Genomic DNA, 21,498 nt, shown 5'->3' on the forward strand with positions numbered 1-21,498 from the left:
CACTTTCCAGGTATTTGCGATTCCCTCTTCCTGCACCTGAGCCTGCTGCATTCCAAAGCACCTGCTCATTGCCCCCACTGTCCCCAATTTGGGAGGAGGTCAGGACTGGATTCCTACGTGTTCAAGGGCGGTGGGGGGACCCATAAAACAATGGTGCATGCACACAGGAAACTGCTTGTTTACATTCAGAGAAATAAACAATGACAAGGATGGAATGGGTTAGATTTTGCAGACATGAAGTCACAGACAGCTCCGTAACCAATTGCATTTAAGAAATCAGTTTGAAAAAAAATGAGTTTGATAGGAGCTCAAACCACATAAAATTAATCGTTATTGAAGCAGAAACTAAATAATCAGAGGCTGTCTCATGCAAATACACTGAAGTTTCCCTGAACCGCATCACTGTAACTAAGCCCAATGGGCCAAATCACATCCTGACTTGAGGATGAAAGCCAGGCTCTCTATCACACTGTCAGGCAAACCCCTGTCTCACCTGAAAGGATCTACATGTAGGCCAGGGAAGAGGCAGTTTTTAGCTAAATGTCTCAACAAAATATTCTTCTCTCTGACCACGAAGGCTCTGAGAACGCAGAACTTGTTCAGGAATGCAGGACTCTCTCCCACTGCATTTAATCCTGACACACTGGGCCTGCACAGTGGGCCAGGCAGGCTCCAGCGTGCGGGCTGGGGAAGGGAGGGAGAATTTGCTCTTGTACTAAAAGGCTTTTGTAAAAGCCACACATTCTCTCAAAAGCCATCGAGATCTGAAAGTCCTAGAAGTTTGGCTTTGCCAACAGCGAACTTCTCTGATTTCTGAATGCAATGTCTCAATCACTTCATTAACAATAATTAATTAACAATAACCCACCAAATCCCACTTCAGCATTATGGTGAAAAAACCTTAGCAGGATATATTTACCAGAATAGAGGCCCTTGTAACAGGAAGAATAATAATGCTGTATGGGTAATACACTTTAACACCTAGTTGGTGCTTGTCACCCTCTGGAGTTCTTAGACTTCACCGTCTGTACTAGGTCTTAAATAGTGACATTTACCCCCTTGTACACCAAACTCCTTGTTCTGACTTTCTCCACTACTGAATGCGGTCTTACTGGCTGAACATGGGACGTTTACCTTCTAATTTCTCATTGCTTCCTGATCCACTCTCCCATCCAAAATAATGGATGAATGGATTAAAGATATTAATAACCCTAAACAAAATGCAGCTGAAAACATGGAACCAGAAAAAGGAAAGTTAAGGTTTCAGAAAGGTTACAATCAAAATGATATCAAATTGCTTCTCTAAACGTATGTGTATATATCCACATTTATTTAACTTTCATCAAGTTAGATTTGCTGGTAAAACTATTTTGTTTGTGATCAATCAAAAACAATACAGGCATCTCTGCTTTGTTTAATGCTTTTAAATTGTTGGAAAGATTATTTCTTTGTAGGATATTGTTCTCCCAAAGAAACCAAGGAGTCCTCAGCCATATAGCATATGGTATCCGTTGTATAAATAGAAACTCATGGTAAAAAAAAAGAGGTACATTTAAAAAGTTGTACTTAAGTATACATTAGGCATCATTACTTTTTTTGCTTTTCCAAAATGTAGGGCTACTTTTCCTTTGTAAATTCTATAAAGCAAATCTTCCCAAGTACAGGGTTTCGGGTGAATACTATTCAATATTCAGAAACTAAAGTCCCAAACGTCGCACGGGAAGCTCGTGGCAGGTAAACCCTGTGGACACCGGACTATGGCTGGGGAGGCCCCATCTAGAGCTGCCCGAGGTGCACTCAGAGCCTGCACACTATTCGAATTGTCTGAAACAAGCACAGCTTTGACAAGCCTCGCGATATTAAGTTTCTTCCTTTGCGAAGGATGCAGAGCAAAGCAGTCAACAGCCCTCCTTCCACACCTGGCTTTGGCCTGGGACTCTTCCTCCCAGCCCCCAGCAAAGTTCCCTTTCAAGATTAAGAAGATATACCAAATGAGGGAGCCAATGACAGCCGGGAAGGCAGGACAAACCCTCAGCTCTCATCTTGACTTCTCAAAGCAAACTTGCTCCGCGGAGGGGAGGGGGAAAGTCATTTTCTTTAAGGTGCTATGGAAAACTGGTCATTGGGACTGTGGGGGCTCTCCCTGAACCTGCAAGTTCCCACATTGAAACCAGATCTTCCAGGAGCCCCCATCATTACCTGTCCTGTGGGCACTGGGTCTTCCTGGGTAACCTTCCCCAACTCGCCCTCCACCGGAGCTGCCAGCAAATAAAAGTTTTCATGCTGGGCGACATCTCTACCCTGCTGAGCCGCATGTAAACTTCCCTTGCCCTTCTGATGTACTTACTTTTTTTTCTCAGTGAAAACAAACAAAAATCAAAGGGAACTCACTGCTTCCAAATGAGTTTGTGTCACTGTCCCACCTAGCCATTCGGAGACCCTCTGACCTTCCTGTGACAGTCTAAGAAAGGCAAGGTTTTCCTCTGGGCCACACAGGGATGCTTTAGAGTGCGGAAAACCAGGATGAAAGAACAGGCATGGGGAGATATTTTTATCCATTGAGAGAGAGAGAGAGAGAGAGAGAGAGAAAGAGAGAGGGAAAGGGGACAGAAAAGGACCCGCAGAGTCTGGGGAGGAGAAAGGGAGAAGTTGGCTTACTCACATGCTTGGGGCTGGCGTGGAGGACGGGGCTGGTGTGGAATGTGCGGCCCCCTCAGGTGCTTTTGGTTGCTGATAACTCGTTGCTCCGCTCCTCCGGTACCAGCTGACAGTCCCCTGTCTGTGTCTCTTTGTGACTAAGGACACAGTACTCCCAACCTATAAATAGATCCCGACTCCGTGATTGATATAACAGGCAGCTGACAAAAAAAAAAAAAAAAAAAAAAAATCTCACAACCATAACCAGGTCTTAAACAAAACAGCAAAAGGCTCTAGACTTTCAACTCCACCGAGCCCCACGCAGACTCCACAGCCACTGGTGGATGCAGGAAAGTGTGGAAGAAAAATATACCATGAAGGGAAGGAGGAACTGGGGGAGGGCAAGGGAAAAGGGGGGATGTGGAAGACAATGACTTCTCTAGTGGTGTGTGGCAGTCACTTGGGGTCACAGGAGAGCTGGTGACTGATGGTCTGGTCGGCAGAAAGCAAGGGGAGGAGGCAGGGCAGGAGGTCCTGACCTGGAGAAGGAGAGCCACCCCCTCTCTGGATCCTGAGCCCGTGGCCCTGTCAGGGCCCGAGTCAAAGTCCTGACTTGGGAGCATTCGTCAGCTCAAGTGCTTTCCACGAAAGTTTCCATTCCTCCTGCCAAATTAGGAGGTAGGGAGAGAACTCAGTTTTCCCGGCTCAGGGGCCAGGCAGGCTTCCTGGGGGCCATGCAGAAGGCTCCTGGAGGGTGAGAGAGAAAGTGCAGGTGCCTGGTGAGGCCAGGTCTTTGAAGAGGCCAAGAGATGGTGTTCCCAACAGAAGAACGGCCTGAAGTTGAAAGGCCTTGGGGGTGTGAGTGTCTCTGCTTTTTCCAGAAAGATTTCTTAGGACATCAAGTCGTCTGAAAAGGTTTCCTTTTTGGAGAACAAGCCTCGCTCTTTGGGGTACTGGATGGTCTCTAAGAGGCACTGCCTGTCCCAGTTTCTACAAAGTTGGGGCAGCCTCTCTGGGATAGGCCAGCCCAGCTCTGAAAGCGGAGCCAAGGGGCTGTTTCTGGAAGATGGAAGAATCTTGGTGAAACGGCACAAGTATGGGCTGTTCAACAATTAACCAGGTGAGCACGCATTACCCCAGGGGGCTTCCCATCTGCCAGCTGGAGACCCACTTGCTTTGACTACACAGGGTCATCTGTCTTGATTTTCTGGATTTCCTGTGCATGCTAAATGAGGCAGAATTTCAGGTGAGTTTCCCCTTCAAGAAGGGTCACAGGACGAGCCCCTTGCTGGTGTGGATAAGGGACAGGTACTTCATAATCCCTAAAACTTCCTGATCCCCAATTTTTAAAAGAAATGAAGTTGAACCTCTTCTTCATGTTAGATCTAATCCTTTACTCTCCAGGTTATCGGAAACTACAAGGATGGGGTGGTATCTAAGCTGTTGAAGTCGAAAACCTATTTAATGTGTAGAGCCTCCAATCTTTATCCCAGTAGCCTGCCACTGGAATATGAGCTCCAAGAAGGTAAAGATTATGTGTTTGTCTCATTCATCATCACATCCCCATGATACCTGATCCATAGTAAGACTCTGCTGAGTACGGATTGATTGACTGACTAATTGAATGAATGAGTGATTCTTAAGATACTATCATTTGAGCCACTCCTTTGGACTAAGTAAGATACTGTCTAGAAATGTCTGTAGCGTAAGAGTGTCCCTAGGAAGGCCCAGAACTGGGAGTGAGACTTCAGGCAGATATAGTCAAACTGCTGTATTTTCACTCGCAGTTTTATCTGAGAACCATTGCCCTTCTGAGTACCAGGCCAGTGATGCCAGTGGTCAGCCACTAAGCACTCCTCTCTAATCAGGCCTGGCCACACACAGGGTTCTCTGCAAGTTTAGTTGCTGGAAAAGCAGATAATCCTGCAGAGACAGGGCTCTAGAGAGGCTCCCATTCTGATGACTGGGGCTATAGCCACTTAGACTCACATTCACCACCAGCCTCCTTCCCAGGGAAAAACCTTTCTCTTCTAATGCAAACTGAGGACTTCCCTCCCTGATTTGCTTTCTCCTCCAATTCTCATCAAGCCCTTGCTGATCTCTGGCAGACATCCTGCAGCCCCTCCTAGGGCTTCCACAGCCCCCTAGCACAGCACACTGTCTGTAGGAAGGGCTGTGTTTGGGTTGAACCCAGCCACCCCTCTCCTTAGAAAGCCCCTGTGGCACCTTTGTTTTGGCTTTTTATCTCTAGGTCGACCTCTGAATCATCTCACAGTCTGATTCTCAACTCTGCCAACTGAACTGAGCCTTGGTGTCTGCCCCCTTGAAGCTGGCCTGGGGGCAGCAGGGGTCTGCTGGGATCAGCTGATAAGCAGTGGCATTTCTCTCTGCTCATAGGGGCTCTCTTGAAGGGCAGGTCATCATCATCTTAGGAGATCCCAGGCTTTTGCCTGCAGGAGGTTCATCATGGCCTCACTTTCTCATCACAAAATCTCTCCAGCTTCAAGGGCCAGGCCCCCTAGTCTACTGGGAGCAGATGCACATCCTGACACACACCTCTGAGCCTGTCAGACTGGGCTGTTAAGTACAGACTCTGGACTGGAACTCCCTGGGTTGGAATCATGCCTCTTCCACTTATTATTGGGAAAGTCTAGAAAAATCCCTTGGTTTTTTTGTGCTTTGGTTTCCTCATCTGCAATGCGGGAATTCTAAGTGTCTGTCTCCTAGGATTGTCATGAAGACAAAATGACTCAACACAAAAGGATGCTTAGAACAATGCCTGGCCCATCCAGTGTCCTCTATATATGCTCCAGGTATATCAGCTCCCACGTGTGCCCCATGCTCATTCTGGAGGTGGCCCCTGCCCACCTGAGCCATATCACTCGATCTTGCTTTGGTTCTTCCCTAAAATTGGCAAGTGGCTCTGGCAGGGCAAATACCTGATGGCAAGACGTGCTCTGGCTGCAGAGCCTGGCCAGAAGTCAGAGGTCAGGAAGAGAAGACTGCGTGGGGACTTTTGGAGTTTCAATGTGTTTTACTAGTGTGTTTTAGTGTGTTTTGGAGTTTTACACCCAAAAGCAGGTATAGAGAAGAACAGGAAGACCCGGAGGATTCCAAATCTGTCCTGGTTTCCGCACCTATCACACAGAGCCAGGTTCATAATACACTCACTCCTCCCTGCACTGCTCTGTTCCTTTGCCCCAGAGATTCCCTGTGTCCTGGCACAGCTGAGTATTCCACCTTGAGGCTACCATGCAGCAGTTGGCCAGAACATGGCTTTTTAAAAAATGATCCAAATATCACTGCAACCTCAATTATTCCAGAGATGCTCTGCCCCCCTGGAGTATTCTGGTGTCCCAGAACAGTTACATGTTCCACCTTGGGGCTACCACTCAGAAGTTGACCAGAACATGACATTTTTGAAAAAAATCCAAATATCCCAGCAACCCCAATTATTCCATGAGATTATGAGCTCTGCCTCCTCCTTCAAAGGTGATTCCAACTCTTCTAGAATTTCTTGAGTTTTCCCTCCTAATCCCTCCTTTTCAATTTTTTTTTAGTGTACAATATATACTTTTTATTTTTTTTGTTTTAGAGATGGGATTTCAGTATGTTGCTCAGGCTAGTCTCAAGCTCCTGGGCTCCAGCGATCTTCCTGCCTCAACCTCCCAAATAGCTGGGACTACAGGCACATGCCACCATGCCAGCTGTCTTTTTCTTAATACTGTAAATTCATATGGCATAAAATTCACCATCAATTTTTTTATTGTACTGATAGAAAGGCTTTGAATTGTTCTGGAAATGTTAGGGAATTAGATAGCCAGAATGCTTGCATAACATAGTAAATATACTAAAGTCCACTGGAAAAAAAATTAATTGACACATAATAACTGTACATACATACAGCGTGTAATAATCAAATCAGAGTATTAAGCATTACTATCATCTCGAGCATTCATTGTTTCTTTGTGGTGAGAACATTTAAGATCCTTTCTTCTAGCTCTTTTGAAATATACCATCCAATATTGTTAGCTCTAACCATCTTTCTGTGCAATAGCACACCAGAACTTATTTCTCCTATTTAACTGAGACACTGTAGCACTAACTAGTCTCTCCCCATCCACCCTTCTCACTCCCTTCCCCAGCCTCTGGTAACCACTATTTTACTCTCTACTTCTAAGAGGTCAGCTTTTTCAGATTCTGCATATGAGCAAATTCACCATTTTAAAGTATGCAGTTGAGTGACGTTAAGCACACTCACAATGCTGCACACTGTGCAAACTATCACCACTGTTTAGTTCCAGAACATTTCATCACTCCCAAAGAGATCCCCGTACACATTAAGCAGGCACCTTCCATTCCCCCATTAGTTGGCTAGGGCTGCCATAGCAAAAGACCTGAGACTTGGTGGCTTAAACAAAAGGCATTTATTTCTCTTTAACATATGCATTTTGGGGACCCTAGCTTCCAGCAACCACATATCTGCTTTCTGCCTCTATGGATTTGCCTATTCTGTATATTTCATATAAACAACATCACACAATAAGTGGTCCTTCCCTAAACTCTTAACCCCATGTGTCTATTCTGTAGAAACAAGGAGGCTGACCTTTCTTGCAGTACTTTTTGTTTGGCGGGGTCTGCCAGGCCCTTGGCCTACATCCAGCCCAGTTCTTAACCCCTAGGTCTGAGGGTGAGCCTCCCAGCCTAAGAAGTCAATGACCATTTGTGAATACCTGTTATGTACTAGCTGTTTCACCCAGGTTTTCTTGTCAAATCCTCGGCACACCCCCACAGGAAGAATTATTACTTCTTGTATTAGTCTGCAAGGGCTGCAGAATAAAGTGGCCAAAACTGGGGTCCTGAAACAACAGAAATGTATTGGCTCCTAGTTCTGGAGGCTGCAAGTCTGGGATTAGGGTGTCAGCAGGATTGGTTCCTTCTGAGGGCTCGGAGGGAGAATCTGTTCCAGGCCTCGCTCTTAGCTTCTGGTGGTTGACTGGCAGTCTTTGGGGTTCCTTAGCTTGTAGATGCACCATCACCCCAGTCTCTGCCTTCAGCGTCACAGTACGTTAGCCTTGTGTGCGTTTCTGCCTCTGTGTCCAAATTTCCCCTTTTTATAAGGACACCAGGTATTGGAGGAGGGCCCACCCTAGTGAATTCATCTTAACTTGATCATCTGCAAAGACCTTATTTCTAAAGAAGGTCACCTTCATAGGAACTGGGAGCCAGTACTTCAACATCATTGTGGGAAACACAGCTCAACCCAGAAGATTCCCTTTTACAGAATAAGCAACTGAAAGTTCAGGAGGTCTTGTCCCCGGAATGAGACAGAGCTGTGTGTCACCACAAAGAAAAGACACAGGCAGAGGGAGGTGGGCCCTTGACCGCTCCTCTCCGGCCTCGGGGATGCGTGCACCTCCACTGGCTCAGTGCCACAGGGCTCCATTTGGCTTGCTCCAGCGTCATTAGTCCCGGCACATCAAGGTGACTTTACATTGTTTACAAGGGCCACTGAAAGTGCAGTCATCCCCCTCCCACACTGTCTTATCAATTCATTTACCTTTCCGAATTCCCTAACAGACTGCCAGCCAGGAGGGGTGGGCAAGGACCTGCAGTCCAGGAAGGGCCTGCCTCCACTTTATCTGGAAAGAAAAATCTATCTGCTTGGGGATAGACCTAAATACAACACACCGGTGCGACTAGGCCATTAATCATCTCTCGCCGGGACACAGGAGACCAGGAAGCAGCATTGTGGGCACACTGGCTTTAAACTCAAGGGTGAGAAAGCTCTGGGGACACACCATTTCCAGAGGGCATTCTACAGGTGCATCAGGTGGAGGTCACACAGTTTGATGCTGGTGACATCTTGCATGGGAAGAGGAGGCAAGAAGGGCAGATTGATGTCCCCAAAGGATTCCCTGAAAGCAGGTGCTCGCGCTGAAATAAATACCCACCCCCTGGTGGCTGCAGAATGCCTTTTGACCAGGAATACATTTGCTGGGGAACTCTCCATGCCCAGCAGTTTGGCACATGCCTACAATCCCCTGGGGGATGCTGTATTCTTCTTAGAGGAGGGGGAGCTGCCTGAACAGGGACTCATGGAATAACAGGAGACCTAAGTCGACAAATCAAAGGCCCCCAGGCCCAGACTCCCTCTCCCCATTTCCACCATTTCCTTACTCCAGGAGACCTGCCCTGCTGCCCAGCCAGCCTGCATGGCATCCCATAAACACGCTGTCCCAGCTAGGTGTGTTCCTGGCTCCGCTGCCTCCCTTCTGTCTTACTTAATTTCTATTCATTCTTCAGGGCCCAGGTCAAGTGTGACATCTCACCTGTCCACTCCCTTTTCACAGCATCCCTCACCTCCAATCTCCTCCCACCACCACCAACACGTCTCATCTGAGTGTCTGTCACATCTCACATCGCCTTGAGTAGTGTGCTGTCTTCTCACCTGTGTTTGTCTCAAGCAACGAAAAGGCAGTAATAATGGAACAATTGCTGACATTCATTGAGCACTGTTGTGTGCTAAGTTCTGTGGAAAGCACCTGATCTACATCGCCTTATTTAAATCTTACAACTACCCTGATGGTCATTATTTTCTCCAGTTCATCAGCTGGGAAACTGGCAAGCCAAGTGGGCAAGTGACTTGCCCACATTGGACAGTGGGTAGATGGTAGAGTTAGGATCAGCCTCTGCCTGGTATAAAAGCCCATGCTCATAGTGTTTCTGCTATGGCTCCCCACCCAAGTAGGGGGTACACAGTGACACTTTCTCATGGTGTTAGTGAACTAAAGCAATAGGATTTCCACCAAGAACACAACTGGAAGGGAATGCACAAAGAGAGATGGGCTTGCACTGGCTGGGTGCACCCTGTGGGGCGTTTCCAGGGCTCAGGGCATATCTACCATGGTTTGAGTCTTTTCCTCTGGCTGAGTAAGAGAAAGATCTTAGAACTTAATGACTGCTGGGAGATTTCCCAGTTATTGGATAGACCCCATAGGGAATAGTTAGATCTCCCTAGTCTTTCCTTCAGGATGGGATTTAAAGCGGGAAAAGGAGGTGAAGGGCAGGAGAAGGGCAAGGGTGGAAAGTTTAGGAAGTCTCAGAGCTAGATGTGGCCAAAGCTCATGCTGACCATGGATTCCAGCAGCTCTTCCCAGGCCTTCTGTCTTGTTCCTTATAAACTGGGGATAGAGAGCTGATCCCAAATCTGCTCTGTAAAATGGGAGGGCTGAAGATACCTATACAATTCTGGTCAGCAATAAACACGCTATTATTCTGCAGTTTTTCAGAGCTGCCATTAGTATACTTTGGTCAAAAGCAGCCAGAACCCCACTGTGACCAACTTAAGCAGAAATAGAACTTATTGAAATGATATAAAGTAATTCATATTAAAAAAAGGAAAGACCATCTGGGTGTGGTGCCTCAAGCCTGTAATCCCAGCACTTTGGGAGGCTGAGGTGGGCACCTGAGGCCAAGAGTTCAAGATCAGCCTGGCCAACATGGTGAAATTCTGCTAAAAATATAAAATTAGCCAGGCGTGGTGGCACGCACCTATAATCCCAGCTACGTGGGAGACTGGGGCAGGATAATCACTTGAACCTGGGAAGCGGTGGTTGCAGTGAGCTGAGAGTGCGCCCCTGCACTCCAGCCTGGGTGACAGAGCAAGGCTTCATCTCAGAAACAAACAACAACAACAATAACAGAAGGAAAGACTGAGGAAACGAAGGTGGCTCTGGGAGTCTGAGAACAGAATGTGGTGGCTTCTTTGGGACACAGTCACTAGAATGAATGAGCTCCAAGCAACTGCCAACCCTGCCTCCTTCTGCTTAAAGGCCAAAAGCCACAGGAAAGATATTGACTGGCTTAGCCTGGGTCACATGATCACCTTGGGTGGTGAGGAGGTCGGAGAGGTTGACAGCTCACTAGGACTATGCACAATGGGAGAAAAGTAATTCCCCAAAAAGAGACTAGGGTCCTGCACCTCTCCAAAAGCAAATGGATGCTGGTAGTCAAACTTTAAAAGTAGAAATTGTGCTGGGCGCGGTGGCTTACGCCTGTAATCCCAGCACTTTGGGAGGCCAAGGCAGGTGGATGGGGAGATTGAGACCACCCTGGCTAACACAGTGAAACCCGTTCTCTACTAAAAATACAAAAATTAGCCGGGCGTGGTGGTGGGCGGCTGTAGTCCCAGCTACTCAGGAGGCTGAGACATGAGAATGGCATGAACCCGGAAGGTAGAGCTTGCAGTGAGCCGAGATCCCGCCACTGTCCTCCAGCCTGGGGGACAGAGCGAGATTCCGTCTCTATAAATAAATAAATAAATAAATAAATAAATAAATAAATAAATTGTTCAGGACTGTCAGGAATATGAATTTGCCATATTGAAAAAAAATCTCTGGGGATTTTGAGCCTTTTAAGGGATAGAGAGATTGATGGCAGCCCTCTACCACATCTCCGATAAGTTTCTGTTCTTTCTCCTGCCCCAGGATATCAGCTCCATCCAGCCCTGCTGCTAGCCCCTCTCCAGGACTCTGTCCTATCAGTTCTCCCCTTCCTCTCTCCCATCACTGATTCTCTCCAATGACTCCTTCCACAAAACTTACTGAAATGCTTTAAAGTCGGCTCTATTCAACATCAAAACAAAACAAAACTGCATTGTGTTGGACCCTGCCTTCCCCTCAGTCTATTTCCCTACATTGTGCAATGTCACCCCCTGGACCATGGATCTTTTAGAGTCTTATTTACGTCTCCCTTCTACATGTGGCTGTGTTCATAACCAGGTAACTGCATTAAATGCAGTGTGCTCAAAACCAGATTTATCATCTTCTTCTATAAACGCACTCTTCTGCCTGTGTTCCCTCTTAACTAACAGTACCACCATCCACCTCATTCCCCAAACTGGAAGCCTCCAAGTCCTTAACTCCTCCTTCTCCCTCCACATCTAATTAGCCACCAAGTCTGATCACCAGGATATGGCCAAATTTGATCTCATTCCTTCCCTCCTAGCAGGTGTGAGGTGATAGTGCGGTTCTGATTTGCATTTCCCTGATTATTAGTGTTGTTGAGCCTCTTTTCAAGTATTGTTGGCTATCTGTATATCTTCTTTAGAGAAGTGTCTATTCAAGTCCTTTGCCCATTTTAAAATCAAGTTATTGGCTGGGGTAGGTGGCTCATGCCTGTAATTCCAGCACTTTGGGAGGCTGAGGTGGGGGATTACCTAAAGTCAGGAGTTCAAGACCAGCCTGGCCAACATGGTGAAACCCTGTTCCTAATAATAATACTAAAAATTAGCCAGGCATGGTGGCTCATGCCTGTAATCCCACCTACTCAGACGGCTGAGGCAGGAAAATTTCTTGAACCTGGGAGACAGAGTTTGCAGTGAGCCATTGCACTCCAGCCTGCGAGACAAGAATGAAACTCTGTCTCAAAATCGATCAATTGATCAATCAATCAAGTTATTTGTTCTTGTTTCAGCTGTTGAATTGTAGGAGTTTCTTGGGCATTCTGGATAGTAATCCCTTATCGGATATGTGGTCTGCAAATAGTTTCTCCCACTTTACAGATTGCCTTTTCACTCTGTTGATGGTTTGCTTTGCTGCATGGATTTTTAGTTTGACATGATCCTACACATCCAATTTTGCTTTTGTTGCCTGTGCTTTTGGTGTCAAATCCAAGAAATCATTGCCAACTTTTTCTCCTATGTTTTCTTTTGAAGATTTGCAGTTCCAGATCTTGCATTTAAATCTTTAATCCATTTTAAGTTGATTTTTGTATATAGTGTAAGATAAGCATTCAATTTCATTCTTCTCCATATACAAATACAGTTTTCTCAGCACCAATTGCTGAAAGGACTATCTTATCCACATGTATTCTTGGACCCTTGTGAAAGACGAGTTTACCGTATATACATGCATTTATTTCTGGGCTGTCTATTCTATACTATACCATGGTCTGTGTGTCTGTTTTTATGCCAGTACCATACCATACTGTTTTAATTTCTATAGATTTGTAGTATATTTTGAAATCAGGAAGTGTGATGCCTCCAGTTTTGTTCTTCTTGCTCAAGGTTGCTTTAGTTATTTGGGGTCTTTTGTGGTTCCATATGAATTTTAGATTGTTTCCTCTATTTCTATAAAAAATGCCATTGAGATTTTTGATAGGGATTGCACCGAGTCTGTAGATAGCTATGGATATATGGCTATTTTAACAATATTAAGTCTTCCAATCCATGACCACAGGATGGCTTTACATGTATTCCTGTCTTCCTTAATTTGTTTCATCAATGATTTGTACTTTTATTTTGAGACCGAGTCTCTCTCTTTCACCCAGGCTGGAGTGCAGTGGCATGATCTCAGTTCACTGCAACCTCTGCCTCCCTGGCTCAGTGATTCTCCTGCCTCAGCCTTCTGAGTAGCTGGGATTACAGGCTTGCACCACCACACCTGGCTAATTTTGTAGAGATGGGGTTTCACCATGTTGGCCAAGCTGGTCTTGAAGTCCTGGCTTTAAGTGATCTGCCCACCTCTGCTGTAATCCCGAAGTGCTGGGATTACAGGTGTGAACCACTGCATCAGGCCAATGATTTGTACTTTTTAGTGTACAGGTGTTTCACCTCCTTGGCTAAGTTTATTCCTAAGTATTTTATTCTTTTTGAAGCTATGGTAAATGGGATTTCTTTCTTAATTCCCTTTTCAGATAGCTTGTTGTAGGATATAGAATGACAACTAATTAGGCCAGGTGTGGTGGCTTCGGTCTATAATCCCAACATTTTGAGAGGCTGAGGAGGGCAGATTGCCTGAGTCCCAGAGTTTGAGACCAGCTTGAGCAACATAGCCAAACCCTGTCTCTACAAAAACTACAAAAAATTAGCCAGGTGTGGTGGCATACACCTGTGGTCCCAGCTAATTGGGAGGCTGAAGGAGGAGGATTGCTTGAGCCTGAGAGGCAGAGATTGCTGTCAGCCAAGATTGCACCACTGCACTCCAGCCTGGATGACAGAGCAAGACCCTGTCAAAAAAAAAAAAGAAAGAGGAAGGAAGGAAGGAAGGAAGGAAGGAAGGAAGGAAGGAAGGAAGGAAGGAAGGAAGGAAGGAAGGAAGGAAGGGAGGGAGGGAGGGAGGGAGGGAGGGAGGGAGGGAGAGAGAGAGAGAAAGGAAGGAAGGAAGGAAGGAAGGAAGGAAGGAAGGAAGGAAGGAAGGAAGGAAGGAAGGAAGGAAGGAGAAAGAAAGAAAGAAAGAAAGAAAGAAGGAAAGAAAGAGAAAGAAAGGTAACTGATTTTTGTATGTTAATTTTGTATCTTGCAACTTTACTATATTTATTAGTTCTAACAGATTTGGGAGGATTTTTCTGTATATATTATGTCATCTGCAGAGATAATTTTGCTTCTCCCTTTCTGATTTCTATGCCTTTTGTCTCTTTTACTTGCCTAACTGCTCTGGCCAGGACTTGCAGTACTATGTTGAGCCAAGTGGTGAGAGTGGCCATCCTTGCCTTGTTAATTTTCTTATTTAAAATATCCAATGGCTCTCCATTTTCCATGGGATAAAACCCAAGTCCTTTAGTTTTCATAATTCAGCTCTAACTCATATTCCTGGTCACATCTCTCGCCGCCCCCTGGCACATGGTACTGTCTCCCTTGCACCGCTGCGTTCTCTTTCATCCCTCTGCCTGAAATACAGCACCGGCCTTCAAAGCCCAGCTCTAGTGTCACCTCCTCTAGGAGCCTTTCCCTACTTCAGCCACTGCTTCCTCTGAACTCCTACAGGATTGTGGGACACACTCTCCTAAAACACATATCACACAGTACTGTAAAGATTTGTTCACATGTTGGTCTCCATCCCTGGGAGGTAGCTCCTGGAGAATGAGGACTTGCTTTTTCTTGTTTTTATCATCCTCTGTCCCACTACCAACCAGTGCCTATCCCAGCTCCTGGCATTCACTAGGTGATCTATATAAATGTTCGTTGAATGAATGAATGAAAACGAATTAGGAAACATAGAATAAATGGGTGAAGAGTAGGGAAAGAGATCAACATAGGATGAATGAGAAATGGTCTGCAGGGTGTCAGATGAGAACGTTGTGCACTGCACAACTCCAGGAGGCACCATCCATGGGGCAGTGCATATGAATTTCCTAGAATTGGGCAGATCACAATGTGGGCAGGTATGTGCAGCAGCCCCACAAAAAGAACTGACTTAGGAAGGGATAAACCCTCTTCTAGGAGAAAAAGAACCAGCTACCAGTTAATATTTGAGTTGGAAGAGGCTTTTGGAGAAGAGAACATAGAAGAAAATGATGAAAGAGGCATTTGAGCAAGTGCAGCAGACATCATGGATTGCCTTGTAGTCTTCCGGTTTTCCTGGCTGGGCCAATTACTGTAGACGTTAACAATGCCAGGTGTTTCTCCAGCTTCCCTTATAGTTAGAGGTTTCCATGTGTCCCAGTCAAACAATAAGACTTAAGGGGAAGTTTGCTGGGGTGGAAAGGGAAGGCATTTGGGCAATATTTTCCTCCATGATAGAAAGAGAGACAGACCAGGGGAAAGAGCTGCAGAAGCCATTGTGTAATCATAAAAAAGAAACTTGGACAGGAAAAGCCAACATGCCAAAGACATCAGAGCACAAGGATGGAAAAGGTGTGGGACTATGGCTCACTGGTGACCCGCTGGGCCAAGAAACCAACCCTGGAACCAACTACTTCTTGTTATAGAAGACGATGCATGTTTCTATTGCCTAAATCACTGTTTCCTTTTCATAGTCTCTCTGTTACTTGCATCCCAAAGCATTCTAACTAATAAATTAGGTGTGGTGCTACATATGGTAAATGGTGCTACATATGGCCCAGAGCCAGACAATTAATATAAACTGCATGTAAACCAGTAGAAAAGCCCTGAGACCCCACAGGTTAAGAATCCTAAAATGCAGCCGAGAGAGGTGGCTCACATCTGTAATTCCAGCACTTTGGGAGGCTGAGGTGGGTGGATCACCTGAGTCTAGGAATTTGAGAGCAGCCTGGCCAACATGGTGAAACTCCATCTCTACTAAAAATACAAAAATTAGCAGGGCGTGGTGGCACACGCCTGTAATCCCAGCTGCTTGGGAGGCTGAGGCAGGAGAATTGGTTGAACTTGGGAGGCGGAGGTTGCAGTGAGCCGAGATTGTGTCATTGCACTCCAGCCTGGGTGACAGAGACTCTGTCAAAAAAAAAAAAAAAAGAATCCCTAAAATGCAAACATTGGTAGAATAATGTCAATGGTGTGAATTTCATTTCACACTTTCAGTTATTCCATTTCTCCCTCTAATAAGTTGGCACCATTTTCCCTTTTATTTATTTATTTTTTGAGACAGAGCCTTGCTCTGTGCCCCAGGCTCGACTGCAGTGACAGGATCTTGGCTCACTGCAACCTCCACCTCCCAGGTTCAAACGATTCTTGTGCCTCAGCCTCCTGAGTAGCTGGGATTACAGGCACGTGCCACCACATCCAGTTAATTTTTATATTTTTAGTAGATATGGGGTTTTACCATGTTGACCAGGCTGGTCTTGATCTCCTGAACTCAAGTAATCCACCCACCTTGGCCTCCCAAAGTGCTGGGATTATAGCCATGAGCCACCACGCCTGGTCACCATCTTCCTTTAACCCCAAGCCCCACTTCCAAAAAATTATTGTCAGTCTTTGGGTTAGAAGAAAACCTGCCCATTTTGCAGCCCTTTACAAAATGATTCCTCACTGTTTCAGTCACAGTAGCCCCTGGGCATATGGGACAAGGTGAGGAAACACCCAAGGGACAAGTGGCAGCAATGAAGATGTCCTTTCTTTGTGAATCAATTGGGCTGCAGGAGAGTTTCTTGGGGAGCTTCTTTTGCACCTGAGCACATGTTATGTGCCAGGCACTGTTCTAGGCACTTTACACATGTTCACTCATCTGATCCTCACAGCAGCCCCTGAAGTGGAGATACCATTATCATCCCATTTTACAGATTAAGAAACTAAGAAACTGAGGCACTGGGAGGTCCTGTAGCATTTCCACCTTGAAAGAGGCAGAGCTGGGATGGAAACCAAGTCAGTCCAGCTCCAGACCTACGTTTTCCCCCACAATCTGTTCAGTGATGGTGGCAACTCCTTTCTGGTTTTATGGTTATTAATCCATGCCCCTCCAGGAAGAACCGTAGAGCTTTGGAAGGAGCAGAAAGCCCTCTGTCTTGATTTGCTTGCATATAAGGACTCTGCCGCCCTTCTGTTGGCTAACTCAAGGATGCAAATTTTCTAACTGAGCTTCCCTTCCAGCACTGACACAACGGAATGGGGGTAAGGGGGTCACCATCTACTGCCTAGAGGATTACACGAGGCTGACTTAATACATAACTTGGAACTCCATAATCTTACCCTGTAGATTGCTTGGTATTTGCCTTCAGTAGATTCAGAGGTAATTAAATTACCGTACAAGTAGTTTTCAAGTCTGAGGCAAAGACTTGAACTAAAAGTAAAGCCTTACTAATTCAGACAAATGGGGGAGGCATGAAGGAAAACAAGAAGGAACTGTAGCTTTCCTTTCAAAAGAAACACATTTTTTACATTTCTAGTACTTACCGTAAATCACACTAAACATTAATAGCAGCCAAATGGAGTTCTTGCTGAGTTTGGGTGAATGAATAAATAAAACTAATTTTAATTAGCATATTCCTTGTATACAAATATATTCTATTAATATACTTTTGAAAGCTTGTTGTTTGAAGGTTAAACATTCATTCATACATCCAACAGGCAGCGTGGAGTATCATCACAGAGAATCTACAATGTGCTACTGTGTGCTCTCTGCTAGAAGCTGAAGATAAGGAGTCAACAAGATTCAGACAATATCCTGGAAGAATCTGCAGACTAAGAAAAGATATATGCACAAATAAATAATGATACAATATGCTAGGATTTATTAGGAATATATAGACAACGTATGAGTGACTACAGTTATGGAACAACTGACTCTCTCAGAGGAGGTAAAGGAAGGATTCACTGGGAAGGTAACCTTTGAGCTGGGTTTTGAAGGATGAATACGAGTCTACCAGGAAGAGAAAAAGAGGAAATCAAGGGTGGCCACAAGACAAGGGCCAGAGTAATTCAGGGGTCCAGTGATAATGCTCCAAGGTGGCTAATCGTCATTCGTAGGAACTATGGCTCAAGTGTCACAAATTGTGACTTGTTGAATAGAAGCTTTTAATTTGATAATATAATGCAGAAAACATTTTAAGTACAGAAACATTTTTAATACAGAAAAGTGCAAAAGGTAATAGATGCTCATGTACTTGCCACCAGAATGAACAAATGTTATTCTTATGTCATTAGCTACGATTTTTTTTTTTTTTAAATAAAACTTTGTGGCCAAGCGCAGTGGCTCATGCCTGCAATCCCCGCACTTTGGGAGGCTGAGGTGGGAGGATTGCTTGAGGCCAGCAGGTTGAGGCTGGACGAGCCGAGATCGTGCCATTGCACTCCGGCCTAGGTGACAGAACAAGACCTTATCTTAAAACTAAAACTAAAACTAAAGCTTTGCATCATTAAAACACTGATGCTGCACTGCTGGTGTTCTGTCACCTTCTCTAGAGTCCCTCCCTGACTGCACTCTCCAGAGCAGACCCCTCTCTTTTCCCCTCTGGCGGGGCCTCTGTTTTTTCCTTATGGCATCTCCCACTGCGTGAGGTCACCTTGTGGTTTGCTGATGTGTCCTGTACCGTCTGGTCATCTCCATAGAAGAGATGCCTGTAAGGTCTTAGTCGCTGTGGGGCTCCTCCACGCTGCTGCATATTTGGTGCTGATTTAATGTGTAGAAGAAAGGAAGGAGGCCAGGCGCAGTGACTCATGCCTGTAATCCCAGTACTTTGGGAGGCTGAGGCAGGTGGATCACCTGAGGTCAGAAGTTCGAGACCAGCCTGGCCAATGTGGTGAAACCCCGTCTCTACTAAAAATACAAAAGTTAGCCAGGTGTGGTGGTGGGCAACTGTAATCCCAGCTACTTGGGAGGCCGAGGCTGGAGAATCGCTTGAACCCAGGAGGTGGAGGTTGCAGTGAGCCGAGATAGCGCCATTGCACTTCAGCCTGGGCAACAAGAGCAAAACTCTGTCTCAGAAAAAAAAAAAAAAAAAAAAAAAAAAAAGGAAGGAAGGAAAGTAGGGAGGGAAAAAGGGAAGAAGGGAGAGCTTGTAGGTTAGTGTGAACTCTTCTAGGAGGCAGAAATAGAATCTTCAAATGAAGGAACTGTAGCAAAGAAGGGACAATAATTCCACTGAATTCCACAAATACGTGTTGAGCCTCTCCAAGGTGCAGGGCTCTGTGGGAGGCACAGGGCAGACTCATGCCCTCCAGGATCTTACCCTCCAGGAGTAACTGAGGCTCCTAAGAGCTCAGCCACTAGCCTGCCCTGGGACGGGAGTGATTCGGAGAGTGTTTGGCAGATTTGGGAAGTCTGGGTCAGTCTCCTGGGGCCAGAGACCATGGTGTCAAAGCCTTTGTCAGTCACTATGGATCCAGAGGTGGGTAGGCTGGTGGCAGGTCTGGCCTGGGCCTGGAACTTCACATTGTAACCAAGGAGACCAACCAAGGTGAAAATGTTACAGGCAAATAGAAGAAATTGACATTCAGGGAAGGTGACAAGTTACACATTAAACCACAGAGCAGGAAAGGGCAGAACCTCCTCCATAGCATAGCCCACAAGCGCTGCCTTTGTGCTCAGCATGGTGAAGGAAGTCTCTCCACCTCAGATATTAGCGGTTCCCTTCCTTGTATTTCTGGGAGGAGGCTTTGGGCTGGGAGTGTGACGATTTGGTATTAATAGGTGATTCAGGAAGAAGAGTGAGCCCTGGCCCGTTCTCCTGATAACTCCCCTTCCTTGACCACCTCACAGATACCATTCATTGAATAAGTGTTTATTGAGCATCTGCTGTGAGCCAGGCATTGAGCTAAGGACCAGGGATTCAGAGATGAATAAACTACTCTCACTGTTCTTAAGAAGGCAAATACATAAAAGGCAAAATATGTACAGTACAGTAAGTGCTAAGGCAGAGGTAGGACCAAATTCCTTGGGTGATGCGGGATTTGACTGGAGTTGGAGGAGAATGTATGAGGAGGTGGGGTATTTGAGTTGGGTTTTGAGGGCTGTAGAGGAGATTGCCAGGCATAGAGATGGGTAACAGCATTTTCCAGGTAGATATTTTAAAAGCATAAAAGACCCTGGGGATGGACAGAGAAGGAGTGGGAGGGGGAGGAAGTGGCAGGAACTAGTCATTGGGCCTCAGATGCTCCACCTTGCCTGGACCTTGCCTGGCAGGTGCTTTGTGGTCCCCTCAGAGCAGCCTTTGTGGTCAGCTTTGTGGTCCCCTCAGAGCAGCCTTACTTAACAGCCCACCTGTTTATGTGTCTGTGTGTGCCATTCAGGTTAAGCTGTAACCCAGTGGCTGCCGGGACTCCCATCAGGAATGCATAGTGCAGGGCCAGGGTTGGTAATTAGTGGGGAGGCCCGTGGTTGGGGCATCTCCTATTTGTGTCTAGATCCATGAACAACACATGGTTAAGCAGCATGGTGAAAGTCAGAGACTGATTTTGATTGGTAAATTAAAGGTTTGTAAACTATCATTGAGGGGAGTTCTCAAGTGAGCTTTTCTTTCTTTAAATTTTTCTGAGACAGGGTCTCACTCTGTCACCCAGACTGGAGTGCAGTGGCATCGTCACAGCTCACTGCAGCCTCAAATTCCCCGGCTCAGGCGATTCTCCCACCTCAGCCTCCCAGGTAGTTGGGACTATAGGCTCGAGCCACCATGCCTAGCTAATTTTTTATATATTTATGTAGAGACTGGGTTTCGCCATGTTGGCCAGGGTGGTGCGACAGCCTAACCATGTCCCCCCAAACACCGGTGTCTCTTCTCTTTTCTGCGTGTTTTCTCTGCTGCTACTGGAACTTGCTCTGCCCAAAGGAGGTACCACCAGGAGGGTTAATGTCCCGGGAGGAATCCTCAGCCAATGGGCATGTGAGTCATTAGTAGAATGCCCCAGGCTCCTGGTCCTTTGGTGAAAAGACTGAAGTTTGCTGTATCCTCAGGCCCAGCTGCCCATAGCAGTAACATGCTCCTTAGCACACCTTTTGCTGTCTTTTCTCTCTCCCCTGTTTTACTTTTCCTACTTCCTTACTGTGCTTCCTGAAATCATTTCCCAAATAGAACATCTGTACCGAAGGGTTTGTCTTAGGGTCTGCTTAGGGGGAAACGAAACTAAGACAATACCTGGGCTAGCTAAAATGTTTTGAAACTACTCTCCCTTGCATGCTCAGAGTGTAAGAATCCAGTGGGATCTGTGGGCTTTACTCACTGGGGTGAGGCTCGAAGCCAGAACCCCACACGGTTCAATAACCAGCCAGCAGCGAATTCTAGAAAATTCTGGTGGCCAGTGGGCTATGCGGTACTAAGAATTCCACCTCTGGAATCTTGGTGTTTGCCTGAATGGACCCTCCAAGCAAAGTACACTTGGAGTACCTAAAAGGACAGGAAGGCGGGACTTCCCTGAGCCTCTAAAACAGGTTGTGTGACTGTTTTCTGCTTGCCTGCCAGTAGAAGGTTAGTTCATAAATTTCTCTACAAGGACATAGTTTGGTCTGTGACTTGCTCCTTTTATAACATGATTGTAGGAGGTTGTAGGGAAGTAGCTAATCCTCATTCTTTTCAAACTCCTCGAACACCTCGGCTGTGAGATTTCAGGCCTGGGACTCTGATGGATAATAACACCCTCAACCAAGGCAAAGATGGGGTTTCCCTCCCTGCAGTGAGCTCAAGCGCCAGCCTGACCTTCAGGGCTGAGTCATACCCACAGACCTTTGTCTC

At 46.1% G+C, this 21,498-nt stretch overlaps 1 protein-coding gene and 1 long non-coding RNA gene across 4 annotated transcripts in view; one reads left to right on the plus strand and one right to left on the minus strand.

The window, feature by feature from the left end:
- The window catches only part of LOC105495866 (estrogen related receptor beta), a 190,746-nt gene extending 187,871 nt beyond the window's left edge, over window positions 1-2,875 (minus strand). For both annotated transcript variants that reach the window (XM_011765751.3, XM_011765752.3), the window contains exon 1: window positions 2,663-2,875. In XM_011765751.3, the coding sequence (XP_011764053.1) occupies window positions 2,663-2,664 (2 nt within the window). In that variant the 5' untranslated portion in view covers window positions 2,665-2,875. The remainder of the gene's footprint in view (window positions 1-2,662) is intronic.
- Window positions 2,876-3,043: 168 nt separating this feature from the next.
- LOC105495864 (uncharacterized) lies at window positions 3,044-18,497 on the plus strand. Of its 2 annotated transcripts, none has more exons than XR_011625697.1 (3): window positions 3,044-3,757; window positions 4,042-4,162; window positions 17,402-18,497. It is a non-coding gene; the product is annotated as an uncharacterized lncRNA (long non-coding RNA). The 2 variants fall into 2 exon arrangements; XR_011625696.1 differs by lacking the exon at window positions 17,402-18,497 and adding an exon at window positions 4,889-7,307.
- The last annotated feature ends 3,001 nt before the right edge of the window (window positions 18,498-21,498 follow it).

The sequence above is a fragment of the Macaca nemestrina genome, chromosome 7 (assembly GCF_043159975.1).
Source record: "Macaca nemestrina isolate mMacNem1 chromosome 7, mMacNem.hap1, whole genome shotgun sequence".
Classification (NCBI taxonomy): domain Eukaryota; kingdom Metazoa; phylum Chordata; class Mammalia; order Primates; family Cercopithecidae; genus Macaca; species Macaca nemestrina.